Below are 13,779 nucleotides of genomic sequence, written 5' to 3' on the forward strand. Positions count from 1 at the left end.
CTTTCGAATCCTGATGGAGGGTTGGCCACCAAAACCCTATGTGTAGAATCTTCTGCATGGTCGCTCTCCTTGCATAACAGCCTCCCACAGCGCCCCCAGGATCATCCACGAGGATACTACTCCTTTCAAACTGGGGTACATATCATCGTAATACTTCATAAGATCCCATTTTGTGCAGATTCTTGACAATGACAGAAATTTCTATCGTGCGTACCACTAACTCCTTCTTTTGCAGGACGGTGTAGCCTTCCGGGGCGGTTCCTGTTGTTAGGAAGTGTATGATGTCTTCAAAGTGACCATTTGTGATGCGCACTGCAAATAGTTGCGCGTCAAGCAATCCCTCCTCCAAATTAGTGGGCTCTTCCCCCGTTTATATGTGTGACAGATGGTCTGGCCTCACGTTCAGTCATCCAAGTTTCACAATGACCTCAAAATCATACTCCTGGAACAATAACAACCACCTACAGATTCTCCCCCCAATGCAGGCTTATTGACCAGGTGTTTCAATGCGGAATGATCCATATACATCTTAAAATGTCCACCCAGCAAATAGTGTCTAAACTTCTAGAGCACGGATACCATGGCTAACCCTTCACACTCAGTGGTGGAATAGTTCTTCTCAGCCTTGGATAACCTCCTCCTCACGAATGCTATAGGATGGTCCAACTCTACTTCGCCAGCCTGTGTTAGTACTACTGTCAGTGTTATACATGACACGTCTACATGTACATGAAACTCCTTCTTCCAATCCGGGAAGACTAAAATCGGCGCGGTGACCATTTTTTCTTTCAATACATCTAATATTTTCTTACAATCCTCGTTCCAACAGAACGTGACATCCTTTTTCAACAACTTATCCATAGGCCTGGTGATCTGGGCATAGCCCTTGATAAACTTCCTGTAATACTGAATAAGTCCTAAGGTTACGCGCAGCTGTTTCACACTCCTCGGTGCCTCCAAGTTAAGTATCACTGTGATCTTTGCAGGATCTACCATCAGTCCCTGTCTACAAAACACATGACCCAACAGGGTCCCAAAAGGAACACAAAATAGGTATTTCTTCAAATTGAGCGCAATCTAGTACCTTTTACAAGTATCCAACATCAGGCGCAAACTTGCCACATGGCGTTTCACCAACCCAAACATAGTCCAGTCAACAAATTACACCTCCAGAAACTTATGAATGAATTCCTTGAATGCAGCAATGACTACACGCGAAAATATCACGGGTGCATTCTTCAATTCGAAAGGCATTACAATGTACTAAAAACATCCCCACTCAGTCGCGAAGGTCGTCTTGCTTCTATCCTCCTGTGCAATTTTGATCTAATGGTACCCAGAGAACCCACCAATGAAGGAGTACGCTTCCTGGCCACCTACATTATCCAATACTTCGTAAGTGAACAGATTCGTGAAAGGATCATGCACACAAGCGTCATTCAACTCCTGAGATCTATGCATATCCTTATTTCATCCTTCTACTTCGTTTCCTGTACCGCCATTGGGCTTACCCATTCAGATTCTTCCACGGGCTCAATGATGTCTGCCACAAGTATCTTGTCTAGCTCTAAGCGGACCTTCTCCTTATACTTCGAATTGAGATGGTAAGGTCTTTTCTTAACCAGCTTCACGTCGGGCTTTAACATGATCTTCATAACACCCAGGTCTCCTATTATCCCCTTTAGCTCCGTAAACTTGGTAGGGAAAAAATCCTGGTATTCACGGAGCAATTCGGTGAACTTATCCACCATCATGTCATCCTAGTAATCTCCAACCTTCAGGAATTTGGGCTCTACCTCCGTACCAATATTTACCTGTTTCGTTTTCAGCGGCGCGGTTATATCAGGGTTCTCGATCTGCATTCCCTTGACCTCACATTGACCCTCTGTTTCAGGGATATTAATTTTTCATGGATCCTCATCTTCTTCTTCAGTTCATGTTATAGCATTATAGCACGTGGCTCAGCTGAGTAGTCTAATCGAGTTGAATCAGATCCAAAGGATCGTGCGGTATCCTAAAGATTGTTGCTTTCACTTCTTGTAGCGCTTCGTCAATACAGTCAAACCCATCTTCAAATTTTAACGTCATTATGAATCCTTCGCGCAGAATATCCCATTCCCCTATGCCATGGGAGAGCTCTGTTTCCAAATACCAGTTCATCAGGATGACATCCAAGGTATGAAAGAACAAGTGCACCCATTCAGGTTGGGGCTTCGATCCATAAGCCTTAGCCCATTTGGCCAAGTGTGCGTGCAGATCATCCTTCTAGTCATATTTGTCTGTCATTCTTATCTTCGGCTTCCCAAAGCGTGTTCTCATCATCCTCCTACACTCGGGCCAATCATCAAAGCTACCCTTGTGCGTACCCCACCATCTTGCGGCCGTAGCACGCAATGCCCAGTCCAATTCCTAGAAGCGCTACTTCTCTGGTACTTCCCTCTCAAATGTATCCAAAAATACATTCACATCATTCAAGCCATCATAAGTGGGTATATTTCTTACCTTTGATGATACATAGCGCAGCGACCGAGTCATCATATTACAACTCATCTTGGTTACTTCATGTAGTTGATTCTGCCAACGCTCTAATTCTTCATCAGACTCTGAGGTGTAGGAATGTTCGCGATCCCATGTAATTCATCCATCCACTATTGGATTCACCCAATCTTGGTCTCGCGCTATTCTTATATATGCAGTCCAAATCGTCATCGCTCTCGTAATCATGGACTAGTTCAGTATAGCGTGATCCTTCAGCAGGATCCAGGGGTGCTATTACGCGGAGCAATTTCTTTTCAAATATCATATTTTGCTTCTTTAGGTTGATTACCTCATTCATGTCAATAGCCCAATCAATGCCAAGGAGCGCAAGGTACGGGTTGTTGTCATCCATAATTTCTATTAATTTAAAGTCAGACAATGCGCTTGTGCCTTCAATATCTACAGTTACTCCTTGTAGCTATCCGATGGGGATGATCTTCTATTGATTTTCCATCCTTAACTGAATCAGAGACCACTGCAGCACAAGTCTTCCCATCCGCTCCCAAGTTTGCTTTGGTAAAACGTTTGCATCTGACCCCAGATCTAGAATAACCTGATCCATTTCATATTCTCATATATGCGCGATCAGTCTCATCTCATGCCCTATCTTTTCTTTATGCTTACCAATCTTCCTTACCACGCATGGTTCACCTGGAGTGGTTCCGACGCATCTATTTATAAGCTCCTATAACCCCTTCACAACCTTTTTGTCATGCAACAGCTTCATTCAGGTCTCTAGAAAGGTCGTAAGCATAGATGGGTCCATTTCTTGATTTGTCTTATCCTTGCTCCCTAAGGTAGGGGCCTCAACAAAGCTCTTCTTTGCCTCCAAGAACATTTCGTGTGCACACTCCAAATCAAATTCAACCTCCTTCGTCGGAGCTTTGCGAACCCATGCATTGTCTTCGGGTTGTTTTTCCTTATTGTCACCCATTGCAATTCCACTTCGGAGGACTATATTCACATGTGAATCCTCTTCGTGAGGCTCAGACCTCATCATCTGTAGGTTCTAAGTCGGCTGATGTGGTAACACCCCTTTGTCACGTATCCTCGCTATGAGTGTAGGACAATCCTCTGTCTCATGCTCAAACTAAGTACAATATTTACACAACAGACGCGTCGGGTTAGTGCATTCATGGGCATGGTGTCTTGGTCCTCCACAGTTATAGCAGATTAGATATCCCTGACCTCTGCCAGGTCCTCCTCCACCTCGGCCTCGTCTGTACCCCTAAAATCCTATTCGTGCCATCCTCGTGCTCTGGTCATGGGGCCAAGTTTCTACCTAAATCCTATAGGCAGGTGTTCTATCCATCATCAATTCATAACTTCTACAGTTGTGCTCATCATGCCCTACCGGCCTATAGAAGTTACAGAACAGTTGTTGCTGTGTTTGTACAAACTTCTGCATCAAATGACAGTTATCCGTTGCATGTTTTCCTGCTACCTGACATATAGTGCACCACAACACAGGCCCTACGCTTGGTCCTGCTTGGGCTTCCAGCCTCAAAGGCATCGGTCCTCCTCCTGCAATATAGTTCTCAAAGACCAGGCAGTGGTCTTTGTCATGCCCTTGACATTTACATTTTAGACACCATATTTCTTCGTGCACCTCCAATTGAACTGTTATGTCTTGCTTCAAACTTTGCATTTCAAGTCAAATATTTTGCAACTGTGCATAGATCTGCTGAACCCCCAGATTTGGATCTTGCATCGATGTTTCATGCAGTCTCATTGCAATCTCCAAGGCCTCTGCCTGAGTCGTAATCTTTTGTTGTGACAATGCAACCCTTAGGTGTGGCAGGAGTGAAGCCACGAACCACTCATGGTGTTGTCCATCTATTAAGTTCATATTAGCTTCATGGATTTTACACTTCAACCTCTGATCCAATTCCCAAGCTGTCTCGCTTGGTTTCATCGTGATTTCCTTGAACCCCACAATCGACTGTGCCTCAGATTTAGGCCTATTGAATTCTTTATTCAGCATGGTTTGGATGTCTGCCACCCCAACATTTGGGTTATCATTAGAGTACTTGATGTACCAAGTCAGCGTGCAATCCTACAAAGCACTAAACAATGTTGCCTTCTTCATATGGTCATCTGTGATGCCCTAATCTTCCCATACATCTTTCACGATGAACCAAAATTGGTATGGGTCCTCATTTCCCAAGCCTTTAAACAAAGGCAACTTTACTAAATTTGCCATGTTAAATTGCGGTGGAGGTGGTGGTGGTATGGGTGAAGTCGCAGGTGATGGTGGTGAAGTTGGAGGTGGTGTGGGTGGAGGTGGCAGTCGCGGGAATCCATGTCTTATTAACTGAATTGCACTTCACAGAGAAGCTTGTGCTACTCCCTCTTCATCACCCAATGGAGGTGAAATCAGTGGGCTATATTCAGGACCCTTTCTTCCTTCGTTTCTATAAGTCTTTCCACTTCGCGTAGCTCCAAACATCAAGGTAGCTACATAACCTATTTTTCACACAATAACATCTTAATCTAGGTATTTAAAGACTTCAAGTACTTACCTCGCGAACCTTTGAAAAAGTGTCACTCTGCCTCGCTATAACTAACTGAGGTATCAACCGCGAATTCAGTCACAAATCCTCCTATGATGTGATCGAGCCAATGATCGACAACATGGGCGATCTTATCCTCAGAGGCTTCCAGTCTTTGTACTAACTCCGGGGTCCAGACAATAGGACCGTCAAGTCTCCACCTTCCTTGGCTATCCGCTAGCTTTGTAATCCACTCGTATAACTCAACTGGAAAGGAACAGAAAAATATCTCGTGGATTTCTGTATATAGGTACCTGTCCAGCCACTGTTCCTTTGTCAGCCGTGGATTTATGTTCTCCTGTGCCGCGAATTCATGGATCTTCCTATCCAACCAGTCTTCGACCTCTTTCTTAGTTGGATTCCAATGATATGACATCACACATCTCTCATGCAGATTCTGGTCCCGAAAATAGAACCATTTGTTGGTTGTGTGGAGCCCGACCCAGGTTCAGCGTTAGTTAGCCAAACAAATCCCTACACTACTGGCCCTTTCAGCATCAGCCCGCGGAGCGGAGACTGAAGTCTCATCCGAAGTAGTATGGGAGGATGCTAGAACCAAGTTTCCACACCCTGAGATGGTCGTGATGTTGGTTTATATCCTCTGTTCCTACTTTCATGTAGGTCACTAAGCTTTAGGGCTTTGTCATTCTAGCCCTTTATTCCTCCCTTCAATACCTCCGCGAAGGTGTATGATTGACCTTCGCGCAGCCTTAACCTACAATCTAGGTACTTTCATGCTGCTATGACAACATATTGTATAGATTCCCAAGTTATCTTAAGTGTTTTACTTATATTACTAAACAATCACAGTTAGCGCTGCGTAAACTGATATTCTTACTTGCGTTCCATTACCCAATATAATCACATATATTCGCGCATCACATAAACATTATAACTTGAACCCAAAATGAAATATAACCAGATACATTAACAAGAAATAAATACACAAAATCTACATAATACTTCTCTTTATTGATATATTTAGATTATTATAGACTCTATTCACCCTGCGCACACATCTGCAGGGGTCTGCGCACTCAGCTGCGGACTTCTACCCTAGGCCTCTGCACACTCAACTGTAGAGCCTCTACCTATGCTAAGACTTGAAACACTTAAACTTATCTACTAAGACTCGTCACTCCATTCTTCTTAGACTTCTAACTTCATAGAGATTACTTACTTAGCTCCTTTTTATACAATCCCATGGTCCACGGACCATGGGTGGATCTCTACAGCCGACTTTACACTTTAAAAAATAAGGGTGGACAACCCTTTATGACTCATGACACCTTCGTGCTCCCCAGCCACAAAATGTGGAGAATTTACAAGTTTATTACAAAACTATCCAAAACATGGGCTTTTAGCCCCAAAACTATCCTTGGGGGATCCCATTCCCAACAATTGTGATGGCATCATAGGGTTAGTATAGTGCAACTAGTGACCATTACATTTTTCAGTGTCAAGGGGGTGATGATGCCAAAATTAGGGTTTTAGAGCCATTTCCTTCAGGGGAAGCTCAAGGCATTTTTCATCAGTGTTTTAGGGAGGATTTGAGCTGCATATCTGCATGAGTACACTGCATGATGGTCATGTTTTGAGCGCTTCAGGGTATGTCAAGGGGAAATGTTGTAGGTGTGACAAAATATTGTGTAACACAGCCTGAGTTGTGCTATGTGCAGTTTCAGTGTCTTGTCCTCCCTCCTGATCACTTGCACTCAAAACGGAAAATAATTCATTATGAGTAATTACAAGAACCGGTACATTGATGAAACATGGTGTGACAATGAACGGGGTGAAGAAGGAGTTCATGCTAGAAGACTTGATCATGGTTGAACGAACATATGAAGCACATCGAGAAGCAAGAGAAAGGTACACATACACCAGCACCATGAAGAAAGACCAAGACCATCGAATACCCCACACACTTTTCCATGTGGAGGTGAAGACATGATACATCGAGAGCACACCCATCACTCAGTAGCATAGCGGCTCGACATAGACACCACAATAAGCCAATACATGTCAGCAATGTCATGTCAAGTTGTGTCATGAGTTGCCTCGACCACATCACTACTATGGGCCATAATTTTTGTAATGTAATGTGAAAGTCCAAGAGATGAACATCTAAATTTGAAGAGTCACGTCAGTTGAAAATTCATAGGAACTCAAATAGTCATGAGGGAAGTTGAAGAGTCACAAGGGTCAGTTATCCCCCTTGGCTATATATACCCCCTCATTGTATGAGAAAATGACTTTTCACATTAGCTCTTCCCACATAGCCTTGAGAGTATGTAGTATGTTCTTTGAGGAGTGAGGAGTGGCTCTGATGTCCAACTACTAGGGCTAGTCGTTATGTTGTACATATGTGTCTTGGAACTTTTTCTTAATTCAGAAGCCTGTCTCAGGCCAGCATGTTTTCATGCATGTTTTGTATCCTTTTGTAAGACTATTCTTTAAACATTTTTAATGCATGTTTGCCTAAATTGTACTAAGATAGTTGAACTACTTTGGTTATTTCAGTACTTACATTGTTGAAGATGTGTTGTATTGTTTATCACTGTTGTATCGTCTGTGTGGACTACTCCATTAGACATTAGATATACCATCCTTGTCTTTTCTTGGTTTTAATTACCATCATCCCCATGTGGACTACTCAGCTAGACAATGTACATGTTTTTCATTGAACTTTGCTTTTAACGACTGTCGCATCCGCTGTGGACTATTCCACTAGATGTTGGATAGAGCCTTGTTATTTTCACGTGTGTCTCTCCCTGGGTGGTACTACTACCTCTCATCTAGAGGCTCACTTTTACCCTCTCCCTTATAGTAAGAGAACTCGAACACAAAGTTACATTACGCACTCACCGGGCATACTCATCTCACTTTCTTGAAGTTATAAGCATAACACTCTCATGTGCTGAACAAGAAGAGCTAAGGAAAATCTCTAAGATAATGGCAACCATTCCATTGTAACGAATGGGACTCCTACACCAAATTGTGTGAGGTGTAGTTGGGACTTCATACTGGGGATATCCCCTCAATGTTGGCAGTATTATCACTCCTCTGGATCTCCAAGGCTGAGGAAGAGTCCAGTTGAGGTAACCACAAACCAACCTTTTGACTTGGTAGCTAACCCTACCAATATGGAGAGGGATCTCTCCAAAGGATCAAAACCCTGAGGGATGGATGGATTAGGGTTTTAGGCTAGATATAGTAGCTCAGGGTTTTTATTTGATTTGATTGAGGTAGTCACTGGATGATTGAACTAGGTCAAAGAGTGAACTACGTCAAGGCAAAAGAAAGTCAGAATTGCAGACATCTGATGGGGCAAGGTAGGCAAGTTAATTTAACACTTTGCAGTATATTGATGAAATGGTTTAGACTGATGAGGTTCTAAAAAGAGCATGGAAATCATGAATTCTTTTTAAATTGAAGAAATGAAACAAATTATGATGATTTTCCCAAAACAGAGCATAGAAGATGAATTCTGCTTGTCACACTTTGAAAATCAAACATATTTAGAAGTGAAAGGGATCATGGAAGATAAAAAAACATTCACACACATGTAACTAAATAAGGAACAATATCAAAATACCATAACAGGAATCCCATAAAAATAGTTGTAACTCATCCAATATATTCCATGCCAAAGTCTGAAACACTAGTACAACATCCAACGGAGTCCAACCTGTAGAATGACTGAAAAAGTACATGATATAGGCCTCAGGAGTCAAATCCATGAGAGGAGGAGTAGTTCCACAAAAAATTAAATTGATAGCTAGAGTGTAGGGTGGTCAAAGCGACTCATCCCTCACTTTTTGGAAACTGATTCATTACATCACAAAAAGAGTTTTCGCCTAATGTATTTATCCTAGGTAACAGTAAAAACATCATTATTACAATTCTCATATCAATTTCATCAGTAAAATTTTGATTTCCCATAGGAAAAAATCAAATTTGGAGAAAAACAGTGAAAAATTAGGCCAACTGTCAAGTGCGCAGCGCCTTTGTCAAACGCGCAGTGCAAGTGTCAAATGCACAGCGCCATCTTCAAACCCGCTTTTTCCTGCCTTCCTAGTGTCCAAATTGAGCCCAGGATAGCTCATTGGAAATATTATCCAGTATAGTTTCCAAATATGCCTTTATTTTTCAAAATGGGCATGATTTGATGCTCCAAAGCTCCATTCTCCACAGACTTGTCAAACGCGCAGCGCCAGAAGGAAGTGCGCAGCGCAAGAAGCAAGTGTGCAGCGCCGAATTCAAATCGATTTTTGGGTGTCTTCCTGAAGTCCAAATTGAGCCCATGATAGCTCATTGGAAATATATATCTCTTGGATACACAATGGACCTATCAAGCACTGAAAATGATCAAGTATAGCCCCTCAAAAATCAATTCTCCCAAGACTGGTCAAAAAGTGCAGAATGAGGGTGAAAAAATTAAGTGTGATCTTGCAGGAAACTTTTGGAGGTCTTCCTCAACTCCAAATTGAGTTCATTATAGCTAATTAGAAATAAATTTCTATCTAGTTATCATTTGACTCATCAAGAAAGTCATTTGGACACTCCAGCTAGGATAAAAAATGATTTTCCGAAGGTCACTCTAGAAGTGCAGCAACTCTCTTATAGAAAGTGTATTTTTGACATTTATCCAAAACCATAACACTTGTGTAAAAACTGAAGGTGGTTTTTCATAATTGGACTATTATGGATAAAAACCTCTCTCACTTTTGTAAAATCCATCTTTGTTTGGTTTGAAACATACTTTGAAGCAAAATTGGCCCTATGTGTGGCAAATGATTTGTCCCTTGGAATGACTTCTTGAAAAATGATGGAGACATGATTTTTATGAGTTGGAATGGCCTCATACTTGCTGAAATTATATCCCTTAGGCCTCCTCTACTCAGATGTCTCTGATTCCATAGCCAACCCTAACTCAGTGGGAGAGGAAATTAGGGTTTAGTGTAGGCAAAATAAGGGATTTGGGAAATTGATAGGAATGAAGGGAAATAAAGGGGATAGGGGGATTATAAATTCTTAGGAAAATTTTGGGAGGTAGGGAGGGATGTTAGAAAGTAAGGGAAACTATAATTTTAAGGATTGAGTGGGGGGAAGGGGTCCAAAGGGCGAAACACAAGCCTAGTCTAGAAAAGTGTCAAAAGTGTAGCAATATGCTAGGGTTTGTAGAAAAATGATGATTTTGAGGGATATGAGTGATGGGAAGTGTTTAGGAAGGTATATTAAGGATAGGGGAAGGTGTAAGAGCATCAGGATACAAGTTTTGTTGATGATTTAACCATGGAGGTCATGAAACCAAGAAAAATGTCCTCAAAACCCTGGGAGAGGGAAATGAGAGGAATGGGCATGGGAAAACGTCAAGGGAGGTAGATGGAGTGTATGTGAGTGAGGTTTTTTTACTAGGGATAGCATCAGTGAGTAAATTTTTAAATGAGTACCTAGGTGGAATGACAAAAATTTCTGAGCAAGACCCTAATATGAATATGAAAAGAGGAATTTTGATCACTGATGGCAATATGCAAATACTGACACTAATAAGCAGGTCCAACACCGTCAACAGAGTTATACATTATTGTAGGTTGTTGGTTTTTACCTCCCTTCCCCCTCGCCTCTCTCATCCTCTTCAACTTTTGGAGTTGAAAAAAATGATGGGTGTAATGCCCATATTCCCCAGAAATAGCACATGCATGTTTAGTCCTAAGACTAGCATTCTTATTTGGTTTTTGTGGGTTAATATTACTCTGACCTTGATTTTGATTCCGATTGGGGGGTTGCCACCAGCTCGTGCACACAGAGGTTTTTGTTGGTTATTGCCCCCTACCCAAGTTCCTCTTGTTGTTTGTTCTTTCATTTCTTCATGTTGGAGTTTGGATGGTTAGCAATATTGAGGTTTTTGAATGCCTTCCTTTGTTAGGGGAAGGAAGGTTACACAAAGTTAACCCCCATGTTTGGCTAAGACAGTGGGTTAGGTTTTTGAGGTGTAGGGAAAGGGTAATAAGGATTCCCTTGTCTTGGGTTGTTGTAAGTGGTTTGGGAGGTTGACACCACCTCTGTTGTGCATGGAGGGTACTAGTTACCCTACATGGGAGGATAGTGGTTAGCCTAAATTCTATGGTATTGGTTACCTTGCATGGGAGGGTTTTGAGATGTCATAGGACAATTGAGATAATCTCTTGTGTTGGTTGGGACTGTGTGTGGACCACCAAATGATTGAAAGTGCAGTTTTCCACCATATATGTTTCTCGAATGTTGAAAGATGTTTCGAGGTTGGTTTTGGGTGATGTTTCCAATTAAACCATCTGTCGGATTAGAGGCTTCTGAATTATCTTGTCCAAAGGAATGTAATCAGGAACATTAAGAATAATGGAGTAAAGGTACCCTGATTGAGTGTAGATGAGCTCAAATTGTTGAGGTTTTTTGATAACCTCTTCTTTTATTTGTTAAATGCTAGTGGAAACATATTTTGTGAATGTTGGCACAAGATATTTCAAAAACAAATGAAGAACAAGGGTTGGTGTGGCATTGATCTTATATAAACTACAACATTTTGTCCACTCATGAACATGGTCGAAGATATGCGTGGAGGTAGTTTGGCAAAAGTGGGTCAATATTTCCATCTCAATGTCATGTCAAACTGGGAGATGAAAGAAGGTGATAAATGAGTTGGAGAGTGAGTTAAAGGTGTCATGCGAACGAGTTGGCTCGCTAACATACCATTTCATAGTAGGGCTAGTGAGGGTGTGTTGAAATAGTCTCAGATGAACTGAGTCCTCAATGATGTTCTTGGATGAACACCAAAAATGATTGGTCATGATGTGGTTGGTGGGATTAACATAGTGATGTGGATCAATTATGATTAATTAATGGCTAAGGAAATTGGTAAAGGAAATGGCAAAGGCTTTGGTAAGGCAAAGTGGCATTAATTGGCATTTTATTTATGAAAATAATGGAAATTAGGAGAAAAGGAAGGTGAAATGTCACAAGTTACACATGATGAGGAAAATGAAGGAAAATAATGGAAATTGAATAAAATATAGGCCTCGTTAATAAAAACGATTTTGAGGATCAGTTGGTACCTTTCGTTAGTTCAATTTTGGAGCTCTTTGTCTATTCTCTCTCTCATACTTTGGGACACTAGAGTTTTCTTGGAGCACTCTTAGAGGATTGTGGCATACTTGGGATTTGGAGAAAGAAGAAAAAGTAAAAGTAGGAAAGTGCAAGAGGATATCAGGATCAGCAGCTACAATAGGTTTCACTTGCAGGGACCAAGTTGCATGTATGATTTCCTTACTAGTTTTGGCATGCATAGCACATTCATGTGGTTTGCTAGCCATGATATGTCATTGGAATGGAGGATTGCCTAGATTGATAGTGGATTTTCTTACCCTTTCCATTTCCTAGATAGCCATGGTGTTGTGGGTTTTATCTTTTTTTTCTGGTTGGTTATCATGTTCCTTTGGCTATGGGTTGATTTATTAGTTCCTGGAAGCCTTGGTTGGACAAATGCTTTGGAAGCCCCGTAAAAGCTTAAGTTGAGTTACTAGTCTTGGAAACCTTAGTTGGAAAAATTCTTTGGAAGCCCTTGGTGGGTTGAGTTACTAGTTCTGGAAGCCCTAGTTGGAAAAATTCTCTTGAAGCCCATCAATAGTTGTGGGTTGATTTACTAGCCCTGGAAGCCATAGTTTGAACAAACGCTTTGGAACCCTAGGCAACTTGGGTAGAGACCAATTTGTTGATGGTTAGTGATGTATAACCGTGACATGTAATCACTAGTTGAGGGTTGAGGTGGTTTGGCCTTTGGAAGCCCTGGTTTGGTTTTCATTGAGTTTTTTTTTATGAGATACCACATTCATGCTTAGAATATGTCACAAGGGTGATTACTTGAAAGAAATATTTGGTTAATCTAATCTATGCTCAGGTGTTTCATGGAAGTCCTGGACCTAGTTGTCTTATGCATTCATTAATAAGAGCTCTTTCTTGTTTATATTTCATGTGTAAATGTAATGTGCATATGTGACTCTTATGGTTGTTATATCCTTGTTATTTTTGTTGGTTATATGCTGGTTATGAGTGTGTTTTATGATGGACTTGATGTATGGCTCTCATCCTGTTTTGATTTTCAAAAGAATGAACAGTGAATATATGACCTAATAGATGATAATGCAGCTATTGTGATAGGGAAACAATGTTTCTTTACGAATCTCAAATAAGTATGAGACCCCTACGCTCAAATTTGTTGTGACCTATAGATTACAAGTTCGTGATATTTTTGACGAAATGCCTATCATGGATAGTAGGGGTCAGATCAAGTCCTTTTTCAAGTGTTTGCATTAGTACCCTCATTTCTACTTTATTTATCATTTTTAAAAGTTTCATGAAGTTCTGGGCAGTTTCCTGAGTCTTAGCCCGGACAAGTGGCATCGAATCTGGGGTCACTAGCATTGAACTGCCTAAAAAAGGTCGCGTTCGCATGGATGCCTTGTTGTGGGAGTGTTTGGAGGGTCCCAATCGCATGCACTCCTTGTCATGGGAGCGGTTGAGGCTTTAGGGAATTGAAATGTCAAGTTGTCTCAGGGGTTGGTCACCTAGAAAGGTTGGTTGGCTCCGGAAGGTTCTGTAGCATGTGTGGAAGGTCATAATCATTTTGTTTTGTCGGTTCCACTTCCTTAAATGT

At 41.4% G+C, this 13,779-nt stretch overlaps 1 protein-coding gene across 1 annotated transcript in view; it reads left to right on the plus strand.

Moving 5' to 3' along the window:
• The first annotated feature begins 6,873 nt into the window (after window positions 1-6,873).
• Window positions 6,874-13,779, plus strand: part of LOC149162590 (uncharacterized) — a 117,624-nt gene continuing 110,718 nt past the window's right edge. Inside the window, 1 exon segment of the mRNA XM_089435231.1 lies at window positions 6,874-6,959. Coding sequence (XP_089291357.1) covers window positions 6,874-6,959 — 86 coding nt within the window.

This window comes from Pinus tabuliformis, chromosome 5_2, assembly GCF_031772625.1.
Source record: "Pinus tabuliformis cultivar Carrire ecotype Pingquan chromosome 5_2, CPIR1, whole genome shotgun sequence".
NCBI lineage: Eukaryota > Viridiplantae > Streptophyta > Pinopsida > Pinales > Pinaceae > Pinus > Pinus tabuliformis.